General features: G+C 52.1%; 3 protein-coding genes across 5 annotated transcripts in view; 2 read left to right on the top strand and 1 right to left on the bottom strand.

Moving 5' to 3' along the window:
* The first annotated feature begins 4 nt into the window (after positions 1–4).
* LOC136148361 (olfactory receptor 2S2-like) lies at positions 5–967 on the top strand. The gene has a single exon (XM_065907868.1). The coding sequence runs from the start codon at positions 5–7 to the stop codon at positions 965–967; it is 963 nt and encodes a 320-aa protein (XP_065763940.1).
* A 9,658-nt stretch (positions 968–10,625) lies between these two features.
* On the top strand, positions 10,626–11,588 carry LOC136148359 (olfactory receptor 2S2-like). Its single transcript, XM_065907867.1, has one exon. It carries the CDS (start codon positions 10,626–10,628, stop codon positions 11,586–11,588), a length of 963 nt encoding a protein of 320 aa, XP_065763939.1.
* Positions 11,589–14,151: 2,563 nt separating this feature from the next.
* The window catches only part of TMEM8B (transmembrane protein 8B), a 24,494-nt gene continuing 17,559 nt past the window's right edge, over positions 14,152–21,086 (bottom strand). The window contains exons 10-13 of one of the 3 annotated variants that reach the window (XM_065907875.1): positions 20,859–21,037; positions 15,908–16,054; positions 15,658–15,774; positions 14,152–15,408 (exon numbers count right to left, since the gene is read on the bottom strand). In XM_065907875.1, the coding sequence (XP_065763947.1) occupies positions 14,935–15,408; positions 15,658–15,774; positions 15,908–16,054; positions 20,859–21,037 (917 nt within the window). In that variant the 3' untranslated portion in view covers positions 14,152–14,934. Of the gene's footprint in view, positions 15,413–15,657; positions 15,775–15,907; positions 16,055–20,858; positions 21,038–21,086 lie in introns of all 3 variants that reach the window. The other 2 variants (XM_065907876.1, XM_065907877.1) reach the window with 2 other exon arrangements.

The raw sequence follows: 21,086 nt of genomic DNA, 5'->3' as shown, positions 1-21,086 counted from the left end.
TGAGATGAATGGGGCAAACCAGACGGTTGTGACGGAGTTTGTCCTGCTGGGGCTACACGACCACCACGACGCAGAGATGGTCCTGTTTGTGCTCTGCCTGGGCATCTACTCCATGAACGTGCTGGGGAACGCCCTCCTCATCGGGCTGAACATGCTGGACCCCCGCTTGCACAATCCCATGTACTTCTTCCTCAGCAACCTCGCCCTCATTGACATCTGCGGCACGTCCTCGGTCGTGCCTCTCATGCTGGTCCACTTCCTGGAAACCCAGACCACGATCTCCTCCCCTGTCTGTGCCCTGCAAATGTACCTGACCCTGGCGCTGGGCTCCACGGAGTGCGTGCTCCTGGCCACGATGGCGTGTGACCGGTACGTGGCCATCTGCCAGCCGCTTCGCTACTCAGAGCTCATGAACCGGCAGACCTGCATGTGGATGGTCGCGCTGAGCTGGGGGGCAGGCTTTGTCAACTCCTTTCTCCATTCCAGTCTCACCTGGATCCTCCCCTTCTGTGGCCACAAGGTCATCAACCACTTCTTCTGTGAGATCTTGGCAGTGCTGAAACTAGCCTGTGGGGACATCTCTCTCAATGCACTGCTATTAATGGCGGCTTCCACTGTCCTGACGCTGGCCCCGCTGCTGCTCATCCTCCTGTCCTACGTGTTCATCCTCACTGCCATCCTGAGGGTGCCCTCTGCTGACGGCCGGCACAAAGCCTTCTCTACCTGCTCTGCCCACCTCTCAGTGGTGGTGATTTTCTATGGAACTCTCTCCTTCATGTACTTCAAGCCCAAGACCAAGGACCTCAACCTGGATAAGCTTATTGCATTGTTCTACGGGGTCGTGACCCCCTCGCTGAACCCCATCATCTACAGCCTGAGGAACGCGGAGGTGAAAGTTGCCACCATAGCTCTGCTGAGGGGAGACCTCCTCTCCAGGAAGATGTCCCGCTTTTCTGTTGTTCTCTAAGTCCATCAGGCAGGTGCGTGCGTGCTCAGTTGCTTTTGTCCTGTCCAACCCTTTGGGAATCTATGGACTGTAGTGCACCAGACTTCTTTGTCCATGGCATTCTCCAGGCAAGAATACTCAAATAGGTTGCTGCGTCCTCCTCCAGAGGATCTTCCTGACCCAGGTATCGATCCAGGACCTCTTATATGTCCTGTATTGGCAGGGGTGTTCTTTACCACTAGCACCACCTGAGAAACTAGTTGTACTGTGTGTGACTTCAAAATTGGAGAGGCTTAAAAACACAAAGTTGATTTTCTTGCTTATGCTGCATGTCCATCAGAGCTTGGATGAGGGATCTACTTCATCTTTTCATCCTGTAGGCTTCAAGTTGATAAAGCATCTGCCATATGGCACACTGCTGGTCAAATGGCAAAAGAAAAAGAGAAGATGAGAAAGCCTCTGTAGATTCTTGCAGCTTCCACCCAGAAATGACCTCTTGCTTCCACTTCTACCTCCTTGGCCAATCATTCAGGGCACAGCCCAGAGCTGACACCAAAGTTTGGGCATGACCAACGACCCCACATCTGAAGGGAGGGGTAAGACTGAGGATTTCCTGAAGAGCCTGGTGACAATGCCACTACCCTACAGTCAACCCAGGAGCTACTAGAGATTTCTAGAGCTTTAATTTTCTGGCCAGCCATCCCTCACTGGCTGTGTCCAGGTTAATCACCCTGGGGAGCACTGGTTAGCAGGCTTGTGAATCTCTGGACTGGAGTATCCAGCTAGGTTAGAACCGGCCCGCCTAGAGCTTAGATGCTCTCAGGTTCTGGCTCAGATTGACCACGAGAGAGTCTGAAGGAGACGGGAAGGCCGAGGCAAGGCAGCGCTGAGGCTGCGGGGCCTCACCCCCTGTCAATGCAGCCCCCGGGTTCTTGCCAGGCCACCTGCAGCTGCTCCGAGACCCGAGCAAGGGCCCCTCCAATGCAGCGAGTGCCAGCTCCTCCCACATGTCACCAGTGTCGGTGAGTCCACGGTGGTGAAGGCCAGACACAGGTTCCATGGTTCCCCCTGGTTCTGGCCTGTCCTCACCTCCCCCTTCATGCCACCACAAGCAGCTTCAGCCCCGACCCCAGGTGCAGAGGCCGAGCCTGGCTCAGGCTTCAATGCGGCTCCCACGGACGGCAGCCCTGCTCTCCACAGCGAAGCTTTACATCACTCCCACTGGTCCTGCTCCTTTGGCCAGACCTGGCGGATTCACGATTCCAGAACCTAGGTTTGCTCCCCATTATCAGAGCAGGAAGCCCAAATTCTTCAGCTGAGTTCTCAGAACTCGAAAACCAGGCTCTCTCCTTTCTCAGCCCGATATCCCACTCACCTCTGCACGCAGTCGACCCCTCGCTCGTGTCTGACTGTGTGGCATCTTGGTTTGTTGCTCATGCTGTTCTCTGGTGAGACCTGGGACTTTGTTGTCAAGGCAGCTTAGACCCCGTCTCTCTGACCCAGGCGTACCTGGCCCTTTAAAGCGGATCTTTCCTTTGCGTCCCACTGTACTTTGCTGGAACATTTCCCTCGGTATCTATCCCTGTCTCCTTTGCATCCATGATATTTCACAACAATGTGGGCACTTAGAGGGCAGGACTCTGTGGGGGCCTGTCTCCTCAGCTCACACAGAGCTTTCCCGAGAGAGGGTTATTGAACTGAACTGTCACTCAGAAGCCCTCACCTGTTACACCTGAGGACTGGATCCTGTGCTGCTCCAGGCAGTCAGGGGCTTAGTCTGAACGTGTGGACAGACACGAGTGGGTGCAGCAGGATCTCGTGGCCATGGCCTTGCCTTCCAGGAAGTCACCGAAACTAGTGAGGAGACACAAAGGACCCCCATGTGTGGAGCCAGGAGACCAGGCTTCCAGACCTGGTTCAGCTGCTCTGCCCGGAGAGGTCTTCCTACTGGCCCTTCCCCTCCTCAAGGGCACCTCACATAAACTGCCCACAGCTGAACTCACCCCTCTGCCCCCAAAGCTCTGTCACCCTCTCAGGGAACAGCGCACACTCTCCGTAAGTCCCCAGCCAGAAACCAGGCAGTCATCTCAGGCGTCCTCTCACCCTCCCCGCCCCACACAGCCAATCAGTCACCACGGCCCAGAGCCTGCACCTCACAGCAGCTCCTGGTCAGCCGTCTCCTTCCTCTGATGCCGCCATCACCTCCTCTCTCTCTCAGATAGTGCAACAGCTGTGCCAGACTCTAAAATCCATCCTCCACACTAAGAAAAATGAAAAACTAAAAAGCAAAATACCTGTCTGAGGAAAGAAAACAAGAAACGACACCAATCCAATATTACTACTCATCTGCTTAAATCCATAAAGGTCACCATTGCTCATCTCTCCTAGGATAAAAGCCAGATCCCACCTACCTGCCCAGCCTCATCACTGGCTGCTTATCTCTACCGCACTCCACCACAGACACCTTCCAGACCCAGTTCCCCGTAAATATAGGTCTTTCCCGTCCCTCTGTCTTCCCCTTGCTCATGCCTCTCAAGTCCAAACACCTCTGGACCTTTAGCGAACATATATTGGACACTTATCACACACCAGGCCAGGCACTCTATTAGAGATCTGAGAGCTCTCCTGGCGGGGGATCAGCTGGGGTGATGGAAATCACAGGTGAGGAATGCACTATGGACACTGGGGACCATGGAGACCAGGCCCTCAGCATCGTAGCGTTCTGATGACTCATTCAACCCTCCCTCAGTGCCTCCACCAGCCCCCTTCCAGAGGCCCCTTCTGACCCCTCCTTCCCGAGCAGGGCCTGTCTCAGCTCTCTCTCCCTCTTCAGGGCCTTCTGTGCTCAGCTAACTCTGTCCTGAATCCCAGCTGTTTAAATTATGGGCATGAATCAAGAGGTTTTAAACGTCATACCTTTCGACCCGACACCTTTACTTCTAGGAATTACTTGACAAAATTACTAGAGGTGCAAAGATGTATGTAAAGTATATATATGGATGTTACTCACAGAGTTATCTGTGGCAACAAAAACTGGTAATTCTTAAAGGGCAACCACAGCAGAATGTTTAACTAAGTCTTGATGGAGTCCAATGGTAGACTGTGACACAGCTAGGAGACATCTTACTTTTTGAAGAATATTTGATAATTTGAAATGCTCCCACTGTAATTAATAGAAAAAAGTAGTACATGTACCTTGTACTCAGTATAATCCTAATTTTAAAGGAATTCTTCTTAGGATATATGATTAAGTATATATATATAGAAAATGCTAGAAAAATCGGGCAATATGTTAGCTAACAATTATTTCCTCTGGGACATGAGATTATGGATAAATACTGTTTTCTTAATTATTCTTTCCAACATTGTTTAATACTTCTAAAATGAACATGACTTTGAACTTAAAAGTAGTAGTATTTTTGAGAAATGGAAGATCACATGGCTCCAGATAGAGCGCAGAGAAGGGCCCCTGCCCAAGAGCAGGAAGTGAGGCGGCCGGGATGGACCCTGACCCAGATGGGTGGTCCGGCAGAGAGGGTGGAGCTGAGAGCTCCTGGGGACGTTGGGCTGATGGCAGAGATGGTTGAGGAAGGAGGAGACTATGGTTTGGCACTTGAACTTCCTGGGTCTTTGGGTAGATATTGCACCACCCTGAGAGACGCCCTGTAGATGGGCAAGACGAGACAAGCAGGTTGGTGGAGGTGGGAGGGCTGGCGAGGAGCCTGTCTGGGGCATCCACAGGGCAGCAAGACGGCCCCAGTGCTGAGCTCCTGGAGAATGAGTTGTGACAATCCTCCAATATTTGATTCTGACCTGTGCTCCTGAGAAAATGTTCCAAGAGACAAATCATAGTCTGGTGGGAGAATCTGCAACGGCGGCTGTGTTATTTGAGGCTGATCCTTGGTCCCTGCGCTGCCTCAGGTTGTCATGTTTCTTGTGAAGGAGAGAGATTGGCACGGGAAGGGAACGGAAAGGGAGCTGCAGACACTCACATGACCATAAACCCCCACTTCACGCCGCCACGAGGGTCCAGGGCTCACCCTGAGAGCAATCCCTTTCCTTAACCTTCGCTGCTGGCTCAGTGGTACAGAACCCGCCTGCCAATGCAGGAGACACAGACTCCATCCCTGGGTCGGGAAGATGCCCTGAGAAGGGAATGGCAACTCAATCCAGTATTTCTGTGTAGGAAATCCCGTGGACAGAGTAGCCTGTGGGCTACAGTTCATGGGTCCCATAAGAGCCAGACACAACTTAGCAACTAAATATAACAACAACCTTTCATGAGTGCAGGTTCCCACAGCACTCTTGTGAGCAGACACCCCATTTCATAGCCCTGGATGCCGACCTGAGGGACACAGGGGTCACAGGCCCTGAGCCTCAGGTCCAAGGGCCAGGGCTGCAGGGAGACCCGGTCTTCAGATTCCTGTCAAGGGTCTCTCCTGTGCCCGCCTCAACCAGCCGGGCCCTCCTGGGGCAGCACAGGAAACCTAGGGTGTCTGAAGTTCCATTATGCTGTCTACAAACCTGTGTTGTTACAGAGTCTGAACCTTAAATTGGACAGGGACAGTTAGGTCCCTGAAGGCAGGGAGCAGGAGAGATGTCTCCGCGGCAGGGGACCAGGAGGCTGGGCCTCGGGGGGTTGTGGCCTCGATCCTGGCCCACCCCAGCACAGCGTGTCTGCTGGGAATACACTCAGCACTCCTCACTCTGCTTTCCCCAGCCTTGGGTCACCACACCTGTCATCTGCTCAGCCACCTGCTGACACCCAGGTCACTGGGACAACAGGTAGGAGGCAAGGAGAATTCATCTAGCATGTTGACTCATCTCATGATTTTTTAAACATACAGAAACCAGAGTATCTGCTTGGAGAAGGGAACACAATGATATTAATATCGGTTGCCACTCACTGAATACTCACCCTGTGCCAAGCTCTGTGGTAAGACCTTTCACTGGATCCTCAAAATCATCCCATGAGGAAATGCTACTCTTATTTCTACAGGTAAGGAGGCTGAGGCTGAGAAAGCCGTGAGCAAGTGGCAGGTCTCAGACCTGGGCTTGGTGGTCTGACTCCAAAGCCCACCCTCACAGGCTCTGCCATCACAGTGAGGAGGAGTGATGGGGGAATGCAGATGCGGGCACTTCTGGGACGTCATAACAGGAGCTCTGATTCTTGCGCCCCTCACCTTCCTTTAAAATCATTTCTGAAGCTTAAAATGAATATTAAATTGTTTAAACTAGATTTACCAGCCAATGAAACTGACATGATATTTACTGGGTCGGATGTTCTTAGAAAGATGAGGGAATGTTTTGGAGAAGGTGCAGAGTACCAGAGATCACATAATGAATGGCTCCATTTCACACAAGGAGAAACTCAACCAAGGTCATTCAGGAGAAAGGGAATAAGGGCAAGAATCAAACCTGGATCCTCACTCCCGGGTCAGGGCTCCTTCCATGGCATCACCCTGCCTCTCAGGAGGAGTAACACTGGAGAGAGAATTAGTGATCCTCAGAGATACGCAATCTCCTATCACTCTCTAAACCTGATTATCCAGACTATGATGGAGCGTGAGACCTGTCAGACAGATGGGAGAGTAGTGGCCTGAGTCTACTGCAAACTCCATCGTACCCAACGCCCTGCAGTGTCTGGTCTGCCTCTGGGTGTGTGGTAGGATTACACAGGGCAGTGGACTGTGGACAGAGGGGACCCATCTCGCTTCTGGGTCAGCGCAGTGACCTGCTGGTGTGCGAAGCTCTGCTGTGTTCTTCCCCAGCTGGGAGAACTGGCGATGCCCCAGAGGGTGGAGCCAGCGTCTCTGAGGGTGACAACCTGGAACAGAGCCCCCTGAAACCTGCCATGCCACAAGGGTGAGAACTAAACCTCTGGCCCGCTAAGTCACTAAAATCATGAGGTTGTGTGTTCCTGTAGGAAAACTGTGCTCATTTTTTGTCATCTACTGTAAAATCCTTTTTTATTTTGAAACCTTAAACTTCTGTAGTGGGGTAGAGCCGATAAACAATATCCTGGCAGTCGTGGGTGAACAGAGAAGTGACTCTGCCATACACACACATGTAGCCTTTCATCCCCAGCCCCTATCTGTCATCCCGGCTGTCGCGGAACATTGAGGAGAGTTCCATGTGCTCTGCAATCTGTCCTTGTTGGTTATCCGTTTTGAATATAGCCAAAACTCAGTTCATCCTCACTGATGGACTGAATGAACTACAGCTGCTGTCTCTGGTCCCAGACTGAGCCCATGTTGCAGTCCGATCTGTCAGTAACCTGGAAGCATGGTATTTCCTAAACACAGAATCGCATTTCTTTGGGGTCATAAGCCTATTGCCTCATGGGCTCTTCCTAAGTTCTGAAAGAATGTCTTCTGATAATATTCTTAAATTGCAAGGAAACCCACTGCTCGCCTCATTTAGCTCTTCAGAGAGAAGTTCTTGCATGCAGGAGATGGCAGCCCCATGGCTGGGACCCTGTGACCCCAGGTGGGCATCCTGGGCCCTGAAATGGGGTGTATCCTGGCAATGGTGCCGTGGGAACCTGCACTCATGACAGGAGGTTGTTTTAGTCCTCCCGGCAATCACATCCTGCGTGTGCATGTGGGGAAAAGGAAAGGAGGCTGAGTTTAAGGTCAGAAATCTGGGCTCAGGACTGTAGCAGCAGGAAAGCACTGAATCCCAAACGGCAGCTCCTGGGTGGGGCACGGAAGAGGTTGGGGGTAAATTGGACGCAGCCCTTGGATTTCCGTGGCTCACAGTCTATCGTGTGAGAGGGAACGACAACACAAGAAACCAACTGTGCTAATGGCTGTGTGAGCGTCATGGTGAAGGATGGTCAGTGCTGTGGAGACGTCTCAGAAGGCAGCTCCACGGAGGAGGTGTGTATGAGCTGAGACTTGGAGGAAGGGTGGGAGAGAAAGGGTGTTCCACTCTGAGGAAAGCAGGAGAAGAGGGAGGTGACAGGAGCCGTGGGGTTTGTCCACCAGCGGGGACTGGTCTGCTGAGGCTGGAGCAGGCCGCACAGAGGGATGTGTAGGAGGTGAGGGCAGGCAGGCCAGAGGCTGATGACAAAGCCCTCTCATGTCCATGACTTTCTCTCCTGGTCTCTCTGATGGAGACAAGCGTGGGGAAGAGAAAAGCAGAGTCAGGTGGTATCCCGTCTTTTATCTGCCTGAACACTCTCCCCACACCTGTATCCAGGGTCACAATTGGAGGTTGCCAGTTCTTTCTGTAGCAACACACCCAATAAACACCAAGTTCTTATCATGAAATCTTAAATTAAGCTGCAGGCTTAATCCAGCCACATGAAGTCATGACCTAGGAGAGATGCTTCCTTTGAACTTCTGCTTTCCTGACCTCAAGTTGAATTTTGTCATTATATGCCAGATTCAAAGAAAATCTAGAAGTTTCTAAAGCCCAGAGAGAGGGATATGACCAAGGTCACCATGAGGCAAGGGGATGACTGTTAAGACTGTGTGGGCAGAAGGTACATCTGCCTCTTCTGTGATCCCAGCATCCAGCACATAGTAGGTGCTCAATAATAATTTCCTGAATGAGTGAATGAAGAAGCCATCACACAGGCAGTTACTTACCTTTTTGCCAAACTTCAGCAGGAGAATCCCTACCTTAAAATGTTTACACGGATTAGATTTATGGTTAATGACTGACCCAGATTAAGCAACTACCCTTGTATGTTTCATGAACTCCCTTAACAATGACCTTGATTTAGGTTGGAGAGGAAAAATCAGCATAGGCTCCAGGGAGAAGGGGGTCATGAGAGATGTTGGAGGTCTTGTCTGGGAGGCGGGGAGGCAGATCCAGCATGTGCCGGTGGTTGAAGGTGTAGTGTCTGATCTGCAGCAATGCTAGGAGGCTCCCCAGACCTTTTCTCTGTGTGTCTCATCTGGACTACACAGAATCGCCATTGCTTCAAAGGAAACTGAGTCTCAAAGCCCAAGTGACTTGGTCACCATCACACGTCTGGTTAGTCCTGAACCTGTCATGCAATGCTGGGCTTGGATCGGGTGCTGACGATCTGTTGCAGGACTGCCCATGGCAGCATCACTGTGTGAGACGCTGGAAGGAGGTGATGGAGTCAGCTCTCACGTGTGGCAGAGGAGACAGGTGTGCAGCCTGGGAACAGAGGATGGCCAAGGGCTGTGGGAGGAGGGAGGGAGAGGTAACTCGGCAGGGCTCAAGGGGAGAGGAGACGAGATGCACCGCGCTCTGAAGAGGGGAAGCAGCCCCTCCAGTGGGTCCTGCCTGCAGAAGGGAACTTCTTGGGCAAAGATGGAGCTCTGGGAAACCATGTGGTTTATTCAGAAGAGGGTGAGCCCATCGGGCCCTACAGTGATAGATGCAATTGAGCAAGAGGACTGAAGGGGAGCTGGAGGAGGAAATGGCAACCTGCCTCAGTACTCTTGCCTGGAAAATGCCATGGACAGAGGAGCTTGGAGGGATACAGTCCATGGGGTCACAAGGAGTGGGACACGACTGGATGACTGAGCACACACATGGTGGGGGAAAGGTCCTGCCCTGAGGACAGAGAGGACTTTCATGCTGACAGGACACTGGCCTCACAGGCGGGGTGGCTGTGAAGGGACGGAGGGAGGGGTCTTATGTGTCCCTCAGACCAGGGATCACAGGGACCACAAGACAGCTTTCCATCTAACACTTGACACATGGCTCCCTCCTGACACTGGCATTTCCCAAGGGGCTGGGACCAGCTCAGTAGAGAGATGGAGGCTCCTGGGCAAAGTTGAAGCCTCTTCCCCTCCTCCCTTTGTAGAGCTGGTCAGTGACCCAGGACACCTCTGCCAGATGACAACCTGCCTTTCCCTTCTGTGTAATATTACTGTCAGTATCATTTATCCTAAAAAGCTATCTGGAGGCCAAGAGGAGACTCACTCGTCTTTTAGGACCAGGGTTACATGTTGTGGCCTGTGGCTCTATTGGGATATGTAGATTCTTGTATATTCTTTTAAAAATCAATGCATGGTCTCTGATCTTAAGGAGGGATACCAGAAATAAGGCTTGTGCATCCTATGCAATAGAAATGTTCAACCTTTATGCCCGAAGGAATGAGGTGACCATCATTCATCACCCACCTGCGTTCCCAACTTCATCTCACTTAATTCGAGAAAGAGGAGCAGCCCTTGTCACAATTGTGGCCTCTTTTTGTCCATGTATTTCTCTTACTGCTATAGTCCAGCATCTAAAGAACACCCAGCAAAAGGCAGGTACTCATCAAATCCTCAGTGAGTGAATGCATCTGAAGTCCTATTGGCATCATTCAGTCACATGAAGTCATAACCTAGTAAACATGCTTCCTCTTAACAGCCAAGAACACTGTAGATTCAAAAGGAGTATGGGTAACTTGAATTCCACTCTATTGTCTCCACAGAGCCCTCCTGGGGAAAAGAGAGGAGAACCAAGGAGATTAGAATGGACCCCATCTCCTGTAAGTTACACCAGAACTATAGAACTGAGGGGCTGGCTTGAAGAAATGAAGTCCCCTCTCTCAATGTTCTGATCGTGAACCGGAGTTCCAGACACAGGGCTGACCGGCCCCAGGCCACACATCCATGCTGCTTGGCTCCCAGGCCCACTATGCTTTATCTAACACCTTCATGGTGCAGGTGGGAAAAGAGGGAGAATGAGATGGATGCAGACTGAGATGAATGGGGAGAACCAGTCGGTCGTGACGGAGTTGGTCCTGCTGGGGCTACACGACCACCACGACGCAGAGATGGTCCTGTTTGTGCTCTGCCTGGGCATCTACTCCATGAACGTGCTGGGGAACGCCCTCCTCATCGGGCTGAACATGCTGGACCCCCGCCTGCACACTCCCATGTACTTCTTCCTCAGCAACCTCGCCCTCATAGACATCTCTGCCACGTCCTCCGTCGTGCCTCTCATGCTGGCCCACTTCCTGGAAACCCAGAGCACCATCTCCTTCCCTGGCTGTGCCCTGCAAATGTACCTGACCCTGGCGCTGGGCTCCACGGAGTGCGTGCTCCTGGCCATGATGGCGTGTGACCGGTACGTGGCCATCTGCCAGCCACTTCGCTACTCGGAGCTCATGAACCGGGAGACCTGCATGTGGATGGCGGCGCTGAGCTGGGGGACAGCCTTTGCCAACTCCCTTCTCCATTCCAGTCTCACCTGGAGCCTCCCGTTCTGTGGCCACAATGTCATCAACCACTTCTTCTGTGAGATCTTGGCGGTGCTGAAACTAGCCTGTGGGGACATATCTCTCAACACGCTGCTAACAGTGGTGTCTGCAGCTGTCCTGACGCTGGCCCCGCTGCTGCTCATCCTCCTGTCCTACGTGTTCATCCTCACTGCCATCCTGAGGGTGCCCTCTGCTGCCGGCCGGCACAAAGCCTTCTCTACCTGCTCTGCCCACCTCACAGTGGTGGTGATTTTCTATGGGACTATCTCCTTCATGTACTTCAAGCCCAAAGGCAAGGACCTCAACCTGGATAAGCTTATTGCATTGTTCTATGGGGTCGTGACGCCCTCGCTGAACCCCATCATCTACAGCCTGAGGAACGCGGAGGTGAAAGCTGCCACCATAGCTCTGCTGAGGGGAGACCTCCTCTCCAGGAAGATGTCCCGCTTTCGTCTTGTCCTCTAAGTGCGCCAGGCGGGACAGGCTAGTTACACTGTGGTCATGACTTCAAAATTTCAGTGGCTTAAAACCACAAAGATTTTTCTTCTCGCTTACGCTGCAGGTCCTCAGAGGTTGTTTGGGGCATGTACCTCATCTTCATCCTTTGGCCCTCAGGGTGATAAAGTAACTACCACATTACTGGTAAAAATGGCAAAAAGGAAGGGAAAAATGACAAAGCCTGTGAGGATTCTTAAAGCTTCCACTCAGAAGTGAGGTGTTACTCCCTCTTCCAGCACACACGCTAATGCAAGCACAGGCCAGGGAGGATCACGAGGGAAGGGGATGCCCACCCCCCACACATCTGGAAGGAGGGGAAAGACTGAGGAATCCTGAGCGGGCTGGTGAGGACCCCAAAACTTACAGTTCACCCAGGAGCTACTGGAGATTGCTAGAGCTTCCATTTTCTGCTCAGTTGTCCCTCACTGGCTGCTGTCAACTTATCCACCACAGAGAGTGCTGGTAAGCAGGCCTGTGGAGGCTCTGGACTGGGGCGTTCCAACGAGGTCGGATCCAGGCCTCACAGAGCTCTCTTTGCTCTCAGGTTCTGGCTCGGGTTGAGCACGAGAGAGTCTGGAGGAGACGGGAAGGCCGAGGCAAGGCAGCGCTGAGGCGATGGAGCCTCCCCCGCTGTCACTGCAGCTCCCAGGCTCCTGCCAGGCCACCTGCAGCTGCTCCAAGCCCCGAGCGAGGGGCCCTCCAATGCAGCGAGTGCCAGCTCCTCCCGCAGGTCACCAGTGTCGGTGACTCCACCGTGGTGAAGGCCAGACACGGGTTCCGTGGTTCCCCCTGGTTCTGGCCTGTCCTCACCTCCCCTTTCACGCCACTGCGAGCAGCTTCAGCCCCGACCCCAGGTGCAGAGGCCGAGCCTGGCTCAGGCGTCTCCTGCAGCTCCCACGGGCGGCAGCCCTGCTCTCCACAGCGAAGCCTTACGTCACTCTCATTGGTCCTGCTCCTTTGGCCAGACCCTGGCCGACTCACTGCTCCAGAACCTACGTTTGCTCCCCATTATCAGAGCAGGAAGCCCAAATTCTTCAGCTGGGTGCTCAGAACTCAAAAACCGGGCTCTCTGCTTTCTCAGCCCGACATCCCACTCACCTCTGCACGCAGGCGACCCCTCGCTCGTGTCTAACTGTGTTGCATCTTGGTTTGTTGCTCATGCTGTTCTCTGGTGAGACCTGGGACTTTGTTGTCAAGGCAGCTTAGACCCCGTCTCTCCCATACAGCCTTTCCTGGCCCTTTAAAGCGGATCTCTCCTTTGCGTCCCACTGCACTTTGCTGGAACCTTTCTCTCGGTATCTATCCCGGTCTCCTTTGCATCCATGATATTTCACAACAACGTGGGTGCTTCGAGGGCAGGGCTCTGGAGGGCCTGTCTCCTCAGCTCATACAGAGCTTTCCTGAGAGAGGGTTACTGAACTGAACTGACTGTCACTCAGGAGCCATCCACTGTCACACCTGGGGTCTGGATCCTGTGCTGCTCCAGGCAGTCAGGGGCTTAGTCTGAAAGTGTGGACAGACACGAGTGGGGAGCAGCAGGATCCCGTGGCCACGGCCCTGCCTTCCAGGACATCACCGAAACAAGTGAGGAGACACAAAGGACCCCCATGTGTGCAGCCAGGAGACCAGGCTTCCAGACCTGGTTCAGCTGCTCTGCCCGGCGATGTCGTCCTGCTGGCCCTTCCCCTCCAGGAACCTCAAGGGCACCTCACATAAACTGCCCACAGCTGAACTCACCCCTGTGCCCCCAAAGCTCTGTCACCCTCTCAGGGAACAGCGCACACTCTCCCTAAGTCCCCAGCCAGAAACCGGGCAGTCATCTCAGGCGTCCTCTCACCCTCCCCGCCCCACACAGCCAATCAGTCACCACGGCCCAGAGCCTGCACCTCACAGCAGCTCCTGGTCAGCCGTCTCCTTCCTCTGATGCTGCCATCACCTTCTCTCTCTCTCTCTCTCTCTCTCTCTCTCTCTCTCTCTCTCAGATGGTGCAAGAGTTGTGCCAAACTCTAAAATCCATCCTCTACACTAACTTAAAAAAAAAAACAAAAAAACCCTGTCTGAAAAAAAGAAAACAAAAAACCACACCAATCTTATCATGATACTCATCTGCTTAAACCCCTCCAATGACACCATTGCTCGTCTCCCCTAGGATAAAAGCCAGATCCCATCCTCCTGCCCAACCTCATCACTGGCTGCTTATCTCCACCCCACTCCACCCACGGACACCTTCCAGACCCAGTTCCCCGTGAGTATCAGTCTTTCCCTCCCCTCTGCCTCCCCTTGCTGTTGCCTCTCACTTTCAAACACCTCTGGATCTTTAGCTATCATATATTGGATATGATATGACTCATCACACACCAGGCTAGGCCCTATACTAGAGTTCTGAGAGCTTTACCGGCGGGGGATCAGATGGGGTGATGAAATCTCAGGGGACGTATGGGATATGGACACTTCCGACCAGAGAGTACACCCTCTCCACATCTCAGCATTATACAAAACCCTTGGGACTTGGCTGTAACCTTTGTGGAAAGATAAGTATATTCAAAATGACAAAAGATTACGTTTCTGGCACTGGGGCAAAATAGGGGCTGAAAAAGGATTTACAGTCTTGTGACATTTCTTGCACATCTGCGATTCGTACCAGCTCGTCCCATCTCCTGAGCCCTCAGCTTCCCTCCCTGTGGAGTGTGGCCACCACAGAGGAGGTCTGTCTCACTGATTTGTATCGTCTCGGCACGTACACACACACACACTCCCAGCTCTGTCCTCCAAGCTGCCGCAGCCTGACACAACAAAGCAACAGCCTCCGGAGATGCTCCAGCGGCTCACGCCAGCTGACTGCCTCACCTGTGCCCATCTCCTCAGGGTCCACCTTCCCCTCCTCTTCCCCACACCCTCGCCCGCAGGAAGAAGGGCAGCACGGAACCAGGAGATTCTTCATTGGAGACACCAGACTCCACTGTATCGCGCCAGGATCCCAGCACCCCCAGCCCAGCCCCCGCCCTGTCGGTCCCGCACCCCCTCGCAGGGCCGCACGGCCCTGACCCTGCTCCCGGGAAGGAAGCTAAGGCCAGGGAGGCTGAGCGGCCAGGAGACGTGGGGACTCAGCTTCCCCAAGACGGACTCCATCTCCTTAGGGACAAGGCTGTGTCCTGCCAGGGCTCTGTCTCCACATCCTCAGCAGGTTCCACACCCTTGGCAGGACCCTCGGTCCTGAGGGGGCTCGGGGGCCCTGCACAGGCTCCAGTCCTGAAGATGCTGAGGCCTCCTGGCCCTCAGGAAGTTGCCAGGTCCCCGGAAGAGTTCCATGTCCTTAAGAAAGACTCCATGTCCTCAAGAAACACAACTTGTCTCTTAGCCCTGAGCGGACCCCATGCTCCCAGGAGGAACCCCAGGAAGGGCTCTGTGCCCTGAGGAAGGGTTCCAGTCCTCCCAGGGCCGGCCCGAAGCCCCTCTCAGCTGGCACAGATGCTGCTGACAGTGGCCCCTCCCGGGCCCACAAGGCCCAGCTCCTCCTGCTCATTGATGCACAGCTGGTAGCCGCAGCCCCGAGCCCGGGCTCCGGAGGGGACCCGGCGGTCAGTCTTGGCACGAGGGGGCAGCAGGAAGCCCACGCTGCCGGCGATGAGCATGTGCCAGATGCTGTGAATGTAGAAGTAGTTGTCTCGGGTCTCCACGAAAGCATAGAGCAGGATGGCACTGCCCGCGATGAGGCTGCCCGGGCACAGGCAGAACAGCCAGCGGCGCCACGTGGGTGGGTAGCAGTGCCGGCGGCGGACGCTGCGCACTGTCTGGGGGAGGCAGAGAAGCGGGGCTCAGGAACGACTCTGGAACCCAGGCCAGAGCCGGTCGCTCTCAGGTGTGCCCTGAGCCCCGGTGGTGACCCTCAGCGTCTGCCGAGACTGGAGTTCGGCCCTGTGAGCAGCACAGTGGTGACAACAAGGTCCGAGCCCACCTTCAACTGGAAAGCAGGTACCCAAGTCCCTGTCCCCAAGTCCTGCTGGGACCTCCCCTCCCCCAACCCTCCCAGCCTTACCCAGGCCGTGGCCAAGATCCCCAGAGCAAAGAGACTCGGTCCAAGCAGGTTCCAGAGTCCATGCCGGTCAAGCTGCAGAGCCATGGACAGCAGCATCGCCCCCAGCAAGTATAGCACCTAGAGAAAGAGGTCTCCAGGGGCTGCGCCAGGGTGGTGAGGGTGCTTGGCCATGCCCCCCGGGAGAGGTCGGGAAGTGAATTTAAAGTAGATTTGGGCAATGGTTGCTCCCCTGGGCCCTCTCCAGACTGACCTGCTTGACCACAGGCTGTAAGCGAGCCATGGCAATGACAGTGACCCACACGGACATTAAGGAGCCCAGGAAGTCACAGAACTGCAGCACGTCATAGTCCATGATGCAGAAAACCACAATGCCAGGCTGGTCACAGGCATGGTAGAACTGGAGGAGGAAAGGACAAGCATTGAGAGAACCCGGGGCAGGGGGCCAGTCCACAACGCTGGAGAAGCAGGCCGTGGGGTGGGATTCTCTTGTCAGAAGAGCAGAGGGACAGGGTGCCAGCTGAGCAGCACTGGGAAATGCCTGACTCCCAGGCCCTGAGAGTGCGGTAAAGAGGCCCAGTCCGTGTTCTACTCTGCATGTACCTGGCAGCCCTGAACCTCGCCTCACCTTCCTAATCTTCCTGCTTCCAGAATGTCCTGTGAGAGCACCAGGCATGGGGGGGGGGGGGGGGGGCTGGCGGGTAATCCTCAGCCTGACCCAAGCTCTGGGGCTAGACTCTGATCTCTTGGCCAATCCAAACCCCAAGCCTCATTTGATAGCTCAGACTCTTGAGTTATGTTGCACCTTCAGATCTTGGACTAACTGGTCCTCTGCATCCCTTCCCACCCAATAACATGGAGGAGGAGGCAGTAATAAAAAGGGCAGTCTCTAAAGCCGTGGAGAAGGGCATGGCACTTTACACCATGGGGAAGGGACAGTGCGCACCTACCCTATACTGTGGAAAGACAGCAGAGAATACAGTGCTGAGGAGTTTGAGAGGGGAGCATGCTGGGGACACAAGTAGAGCTGGAATGAGCTCTCTAATACTCTAGGACTGATCTATGACTGATCCAAGTACACCAAAAGGTCAAAGAGATTGTTTAAGTTGCAGAAAACCCATGGGGCTAGAGTTAAAGCTTCAGGGTGAGGTGAACAACATCATCTACATTTCACCAGGCCACTGTCACCTCTCAATGTCCAAAATGCCGTCAGTAAAGTCCATCACTGACTCCATCATGCAGTGCAATTTGTTAGAGGAACAAGCCAATAACTTGTGGCAGCTCACTTCATTAAAACTCCTCAACCTGGAGAAGACAGCATCTTGTCATCATATATTCTAGGCATATATCTGTCTCTTCTACCTGCAGTGCTTCAGCCTGCTTTGTTATTCATGGAGCAGAATCCATTATCAATTGCCATGGCACCCATTCATTGCCATGTCTAACCAGGAGACACAATTTATAGCAAATAAGGTTAAGCAAACTTCACTGGTGTAACCATTTACCCATCACCTAGAAGCAACTGGCTGTACCAAATATTGGAATGAGCTACAACATTCAAAAAACTAAGATCATAGCATTGGTCCCATCACTTCATGGCAAATAGATGGGGAAACAATGGAAACAGTGACAGACTTTATTTTCTTGGGCTCCAAAATCACTGCAGATGGTGACTGCAGCCATGAAATTAAAAGATGTTTGCTCCTTGGAAGAAAAGCTGTGGCCAACCTAGACAGCATATTAAAAAGCAGAGACATTACTTTGCCAACAAAGGTCCATCTAGTCAAAGCTATGGTTTTCCAGTAGTCCATGTATGGATGTGAGAGCCGGACCACAAAGATAGTTGAGTCCCGAAAAATTGATGCTTTTGAACTGTGGTGTTGGAGAAGATTCTTGAGAGTCCCTTGGACAGCAGGAGATCAAATCAGTCAACCCTAAAGATCAGTCCTGAATATACGTGGGAAAGACTGATGCTGAAGCTGAAATGCCAATAGCCTGGCCACCTGATGCAAAGAACTGACTCATTGGAAAAGACCCTGATGCTGGGAAAGATTGAAGGTAGGAGGAGAAGGGGACGACAGAGGATGAGATGGTTGGATGGCATCACTGACTCAATGGACATGAGTTTGAGCAAGCTCCGGGAGTTGGTGATGGACAGGAGGCCTGGTGTGCTGCAGTTCGTGGGATCACAAAGAGTTGGACACGACTGAGCGACTGAACTGAACTGAAGGCTGGGTTATGTATGGTGGCACCAAGGACAGACTACCCTGAAAGTCTGGAATATTCTCCTATATGTTTGGCGCACAGTATGTGCTCAATAAATGTTAGTCATCTTACACTTTATATCATGTACATTCATGGGATAATATCCCCACACTAACAGACTTTCCCCTATACAAAAAATATATATATATTTATATAGCACTACTGCTGTCTCACAGAAAATTGTGGACTAATTTTTAGGTTAGTATTCCTTTTGCATTACCAATAAAAAAAAGTGGTAGAAATAACACAGAAAGACTGGGAGATTTAAGAAAACAAATTCAGACTACAAACTGGCTTCCATTAACATAATCTAATTTGACATCTTCCTCAATTTTGGCCATTTCTTTACTCATAAGGTAATTTTGGAAAATTATCCTAAATTGTTCTTTTCTGTGGAATTTTATATTTTTATAACATAACTATATAGCTCATCTAATGCTCCAAATAGAGTATCCTGGCACTACAGAATTTTAAATTGGAGATGCAAATATATTCAATCTGTATGAAGACTGGAATATTTGTACTCAGGATAGACTGAATCTTACTGCTGTTCTCTTATTTTCTGCTTCTGTTTCCTCTTGGAAACATCATGGCATTTTGCCAAGGGCCACTGAAAATGACTGTGCTGATGTGAGGAATAGAAGAGGGGGTGGAATAATGAGGAGGCGGGCTTTCAGCCAGGATCTCAGTCATCAGCAAGGAAGGCTGCGGGGACCCCAGAATGCCAGCTCTGTCCGGGTCTCACGGGATCCAGTTATGAGGTCTCTAGCACCAGAAAGGACACGTGGCTTGGGCTTGAGTGAGAGATGTACAACCTCCATGTCTGATACATTTCCCCTGTCCTTTCTGATACGAGGCTTGGTTATAATTTCTGACCTTTTGGCTGGCTCTCCTTCAATAAGAACTACTAACCTGAGGTCATTAGTATCTCCACATACTCCTGGACTTCTGAGAAGCTAAATTCAGGCTGGGAATGTATGCACGCATGCTCATTGCCTGGGGCAAGGAGAGCCCTACAGCTCAGTGATGACATGAGAGGGACCAGATGGCAGGCTGAGTGACAAGTCCGGTTCCTCCGCTCAGCTCAGGTCTTAACCAGAGTATTTAAACTTTCCTCATCTGCAAAAAAGGGATGATAATAATAATAGCAATACTTCTCCACTATTACAGTGCTATGGGAAGGATTCGAAGAGCAGTGTCTGACACACAGCATGTTATCAGCAGATGCGGTTTTTCTGTTATCGTTATCTGAACTATCAGCTACATACAAAATCAAGTGCTGGGTTTGTAGACTGTTTTGTTTTTTTTTTTTTTAACACATTTACATTTTTAATTTTAAACTCCTGGATAACAAACCTACTATCTGCTCCCAGGCCCTGGACAGGAATCAACACACTACTCCCAGGTGTAGACCGTCTTGGATTTAAAGATGGGAGAAGACTGCCGCCTCTGGTGCTGGTGCTGACACCTGCAGTAGGACCTTACACAGAGACTGCTGAGAAATGAATGAAGTCTACACTAAATAAAGAACAGGAAAGAGGGACAAGGATCCTGCCTGGGAAAACAGAATCACAAGTAGCTCTACACTTTGGCACAAATGGGAAAAGAACAGGACTTTAGGCAACCCCTCAGAGCCAGTATCTTCTCCGTGATCATTTGCTTACTGCCTTATTTATAAAAGTGGAGGCACTGTACGTGGAACCAGGCACTTTTGGCTCTGACAGTGTTCCTTCTGGGGGAAGGTCTTTTCTTTTCAGGATGATATGCCACCAAACCCAGATGATGAGGAGTTATCTGGTACTGAATGCCCTGGAGCCAATTTTCAGGATGCCTTGTGAAGTGCAGGAGACTGGATAAACTCTCCTCACATGCTCTAGGCTCCTGACTCACTTAGATGTTCTTACTACTTGTGAACCACATTATATCTGCACACAACTAAGAATAAACTGGTGAAACTGCTGTTGCTAGAGGATTTGGTGAGCAACAGTATAAAAGGCATCTGGCAATAAAAAAAAGAGAGAGGAGAATACTGAAAATAAAAGTATAATGGAGCATTGTAGGAACAGGTCTAAAGGGGGGCATTCAGACAAAACTGGGGTGTACTGTTCTCACGCAGCTTAAGGGGCCAAGGTCTCACTGCATGGCACAGTTACAACCGCTGTTCCTCACCTGTGGAGAAGCATCCAGGACCCTAGAACATGACCCCCAGGCCCCACTTCCTCCTAAGATGACAGGTAGAGTTCTTGTGATTTGGACAGAGGTCTGATCTATTAATCTCTAGAGAAGGGAATGGCAATCCACTCTAGTATTCTTGCCTGGAGAATTCCATGGACAGAGAAGCCCGGCAGGCTATAGTCCATGGGGTCGCAAAGAATCGGACACGACTGAGTGATTAACACACTGATCTATTAATACTGGACAACAGGGAGGCATGTACTGGTTTCTGTGATATCCTTGTTCCTAAGAAATGTGGAAGTCTGAATCCATCTAAGACGTTTGCAGTGCTCATAGGCAGACACTGACATCACAAGATGCCAAGAGCCCACAAATGAGGTGAACAGATCCTGAGATGTAAGCAACTCAGGGGAACTGTGTAGTACAATTCCATATTGTAGGTCAGAGCTTCTTGGCCAGCGTGTTGAGGTAAAGGCCCCTTAGCCCTTAGAGTGGACAGGTAGGGTGCGGGATGCTGAAGACCCCATGCTGCCTGCAGTGGCTGTTATCTTAAGTCGCAAACAGCCTTGCTCATTTATTCCCATGTGTCTTCTAAAAATTATCGTGTTCTATGCATGCCATGATAGGAAGCGGTGGGGAAGCCCTGCTGTAGAGAACAGCGAAGAGAGACAGCTCCAAACCCGGGGAGGCCCATGGTGGAGATGTAGACCCTCACCCACCACCACCGCTAAGGACTCGGTGCAGACATGAACGGCACTGCATACCGTGGAGAAGAACATGGTGAAGGTGTAGACAGCCGCTTCCAGCACATATCGGCTCCGAATGGCCAGGACCACGGGTGGCAAAAACATGAGGTTGCTCAGGCAGAGCAGAAGTGTGGACAGCAGCTGGAACCCGTAGGTGAGCGCGTCCGCACTGTCCGTGCAGCCCCAGCCCCGCCACCCTGCAATGGCACGGGCACAGGGCGGAAGGGGTCAGAGGCAGCCCAGGGT

The sequence above is a fragment of the Muntiacus reevesi genome, chromosome 17, assembly GCF_963930625.1.
Source record: "Muntiacus reevesi chromosome 17, mMunRee1.1, whole genome shotgun sequence".
Classification (NCBI taxonomy): Eukaryota; Metazoa; Chordata; class Mammalia; order Artiodactyla; family Cervidae; genus Muntiacus; species Muntiacus reevesi.
Note: the sequence above shows the minus strand (reverse complement) of the source record. Positions and strands in the feature narration are given on the sequence as shown.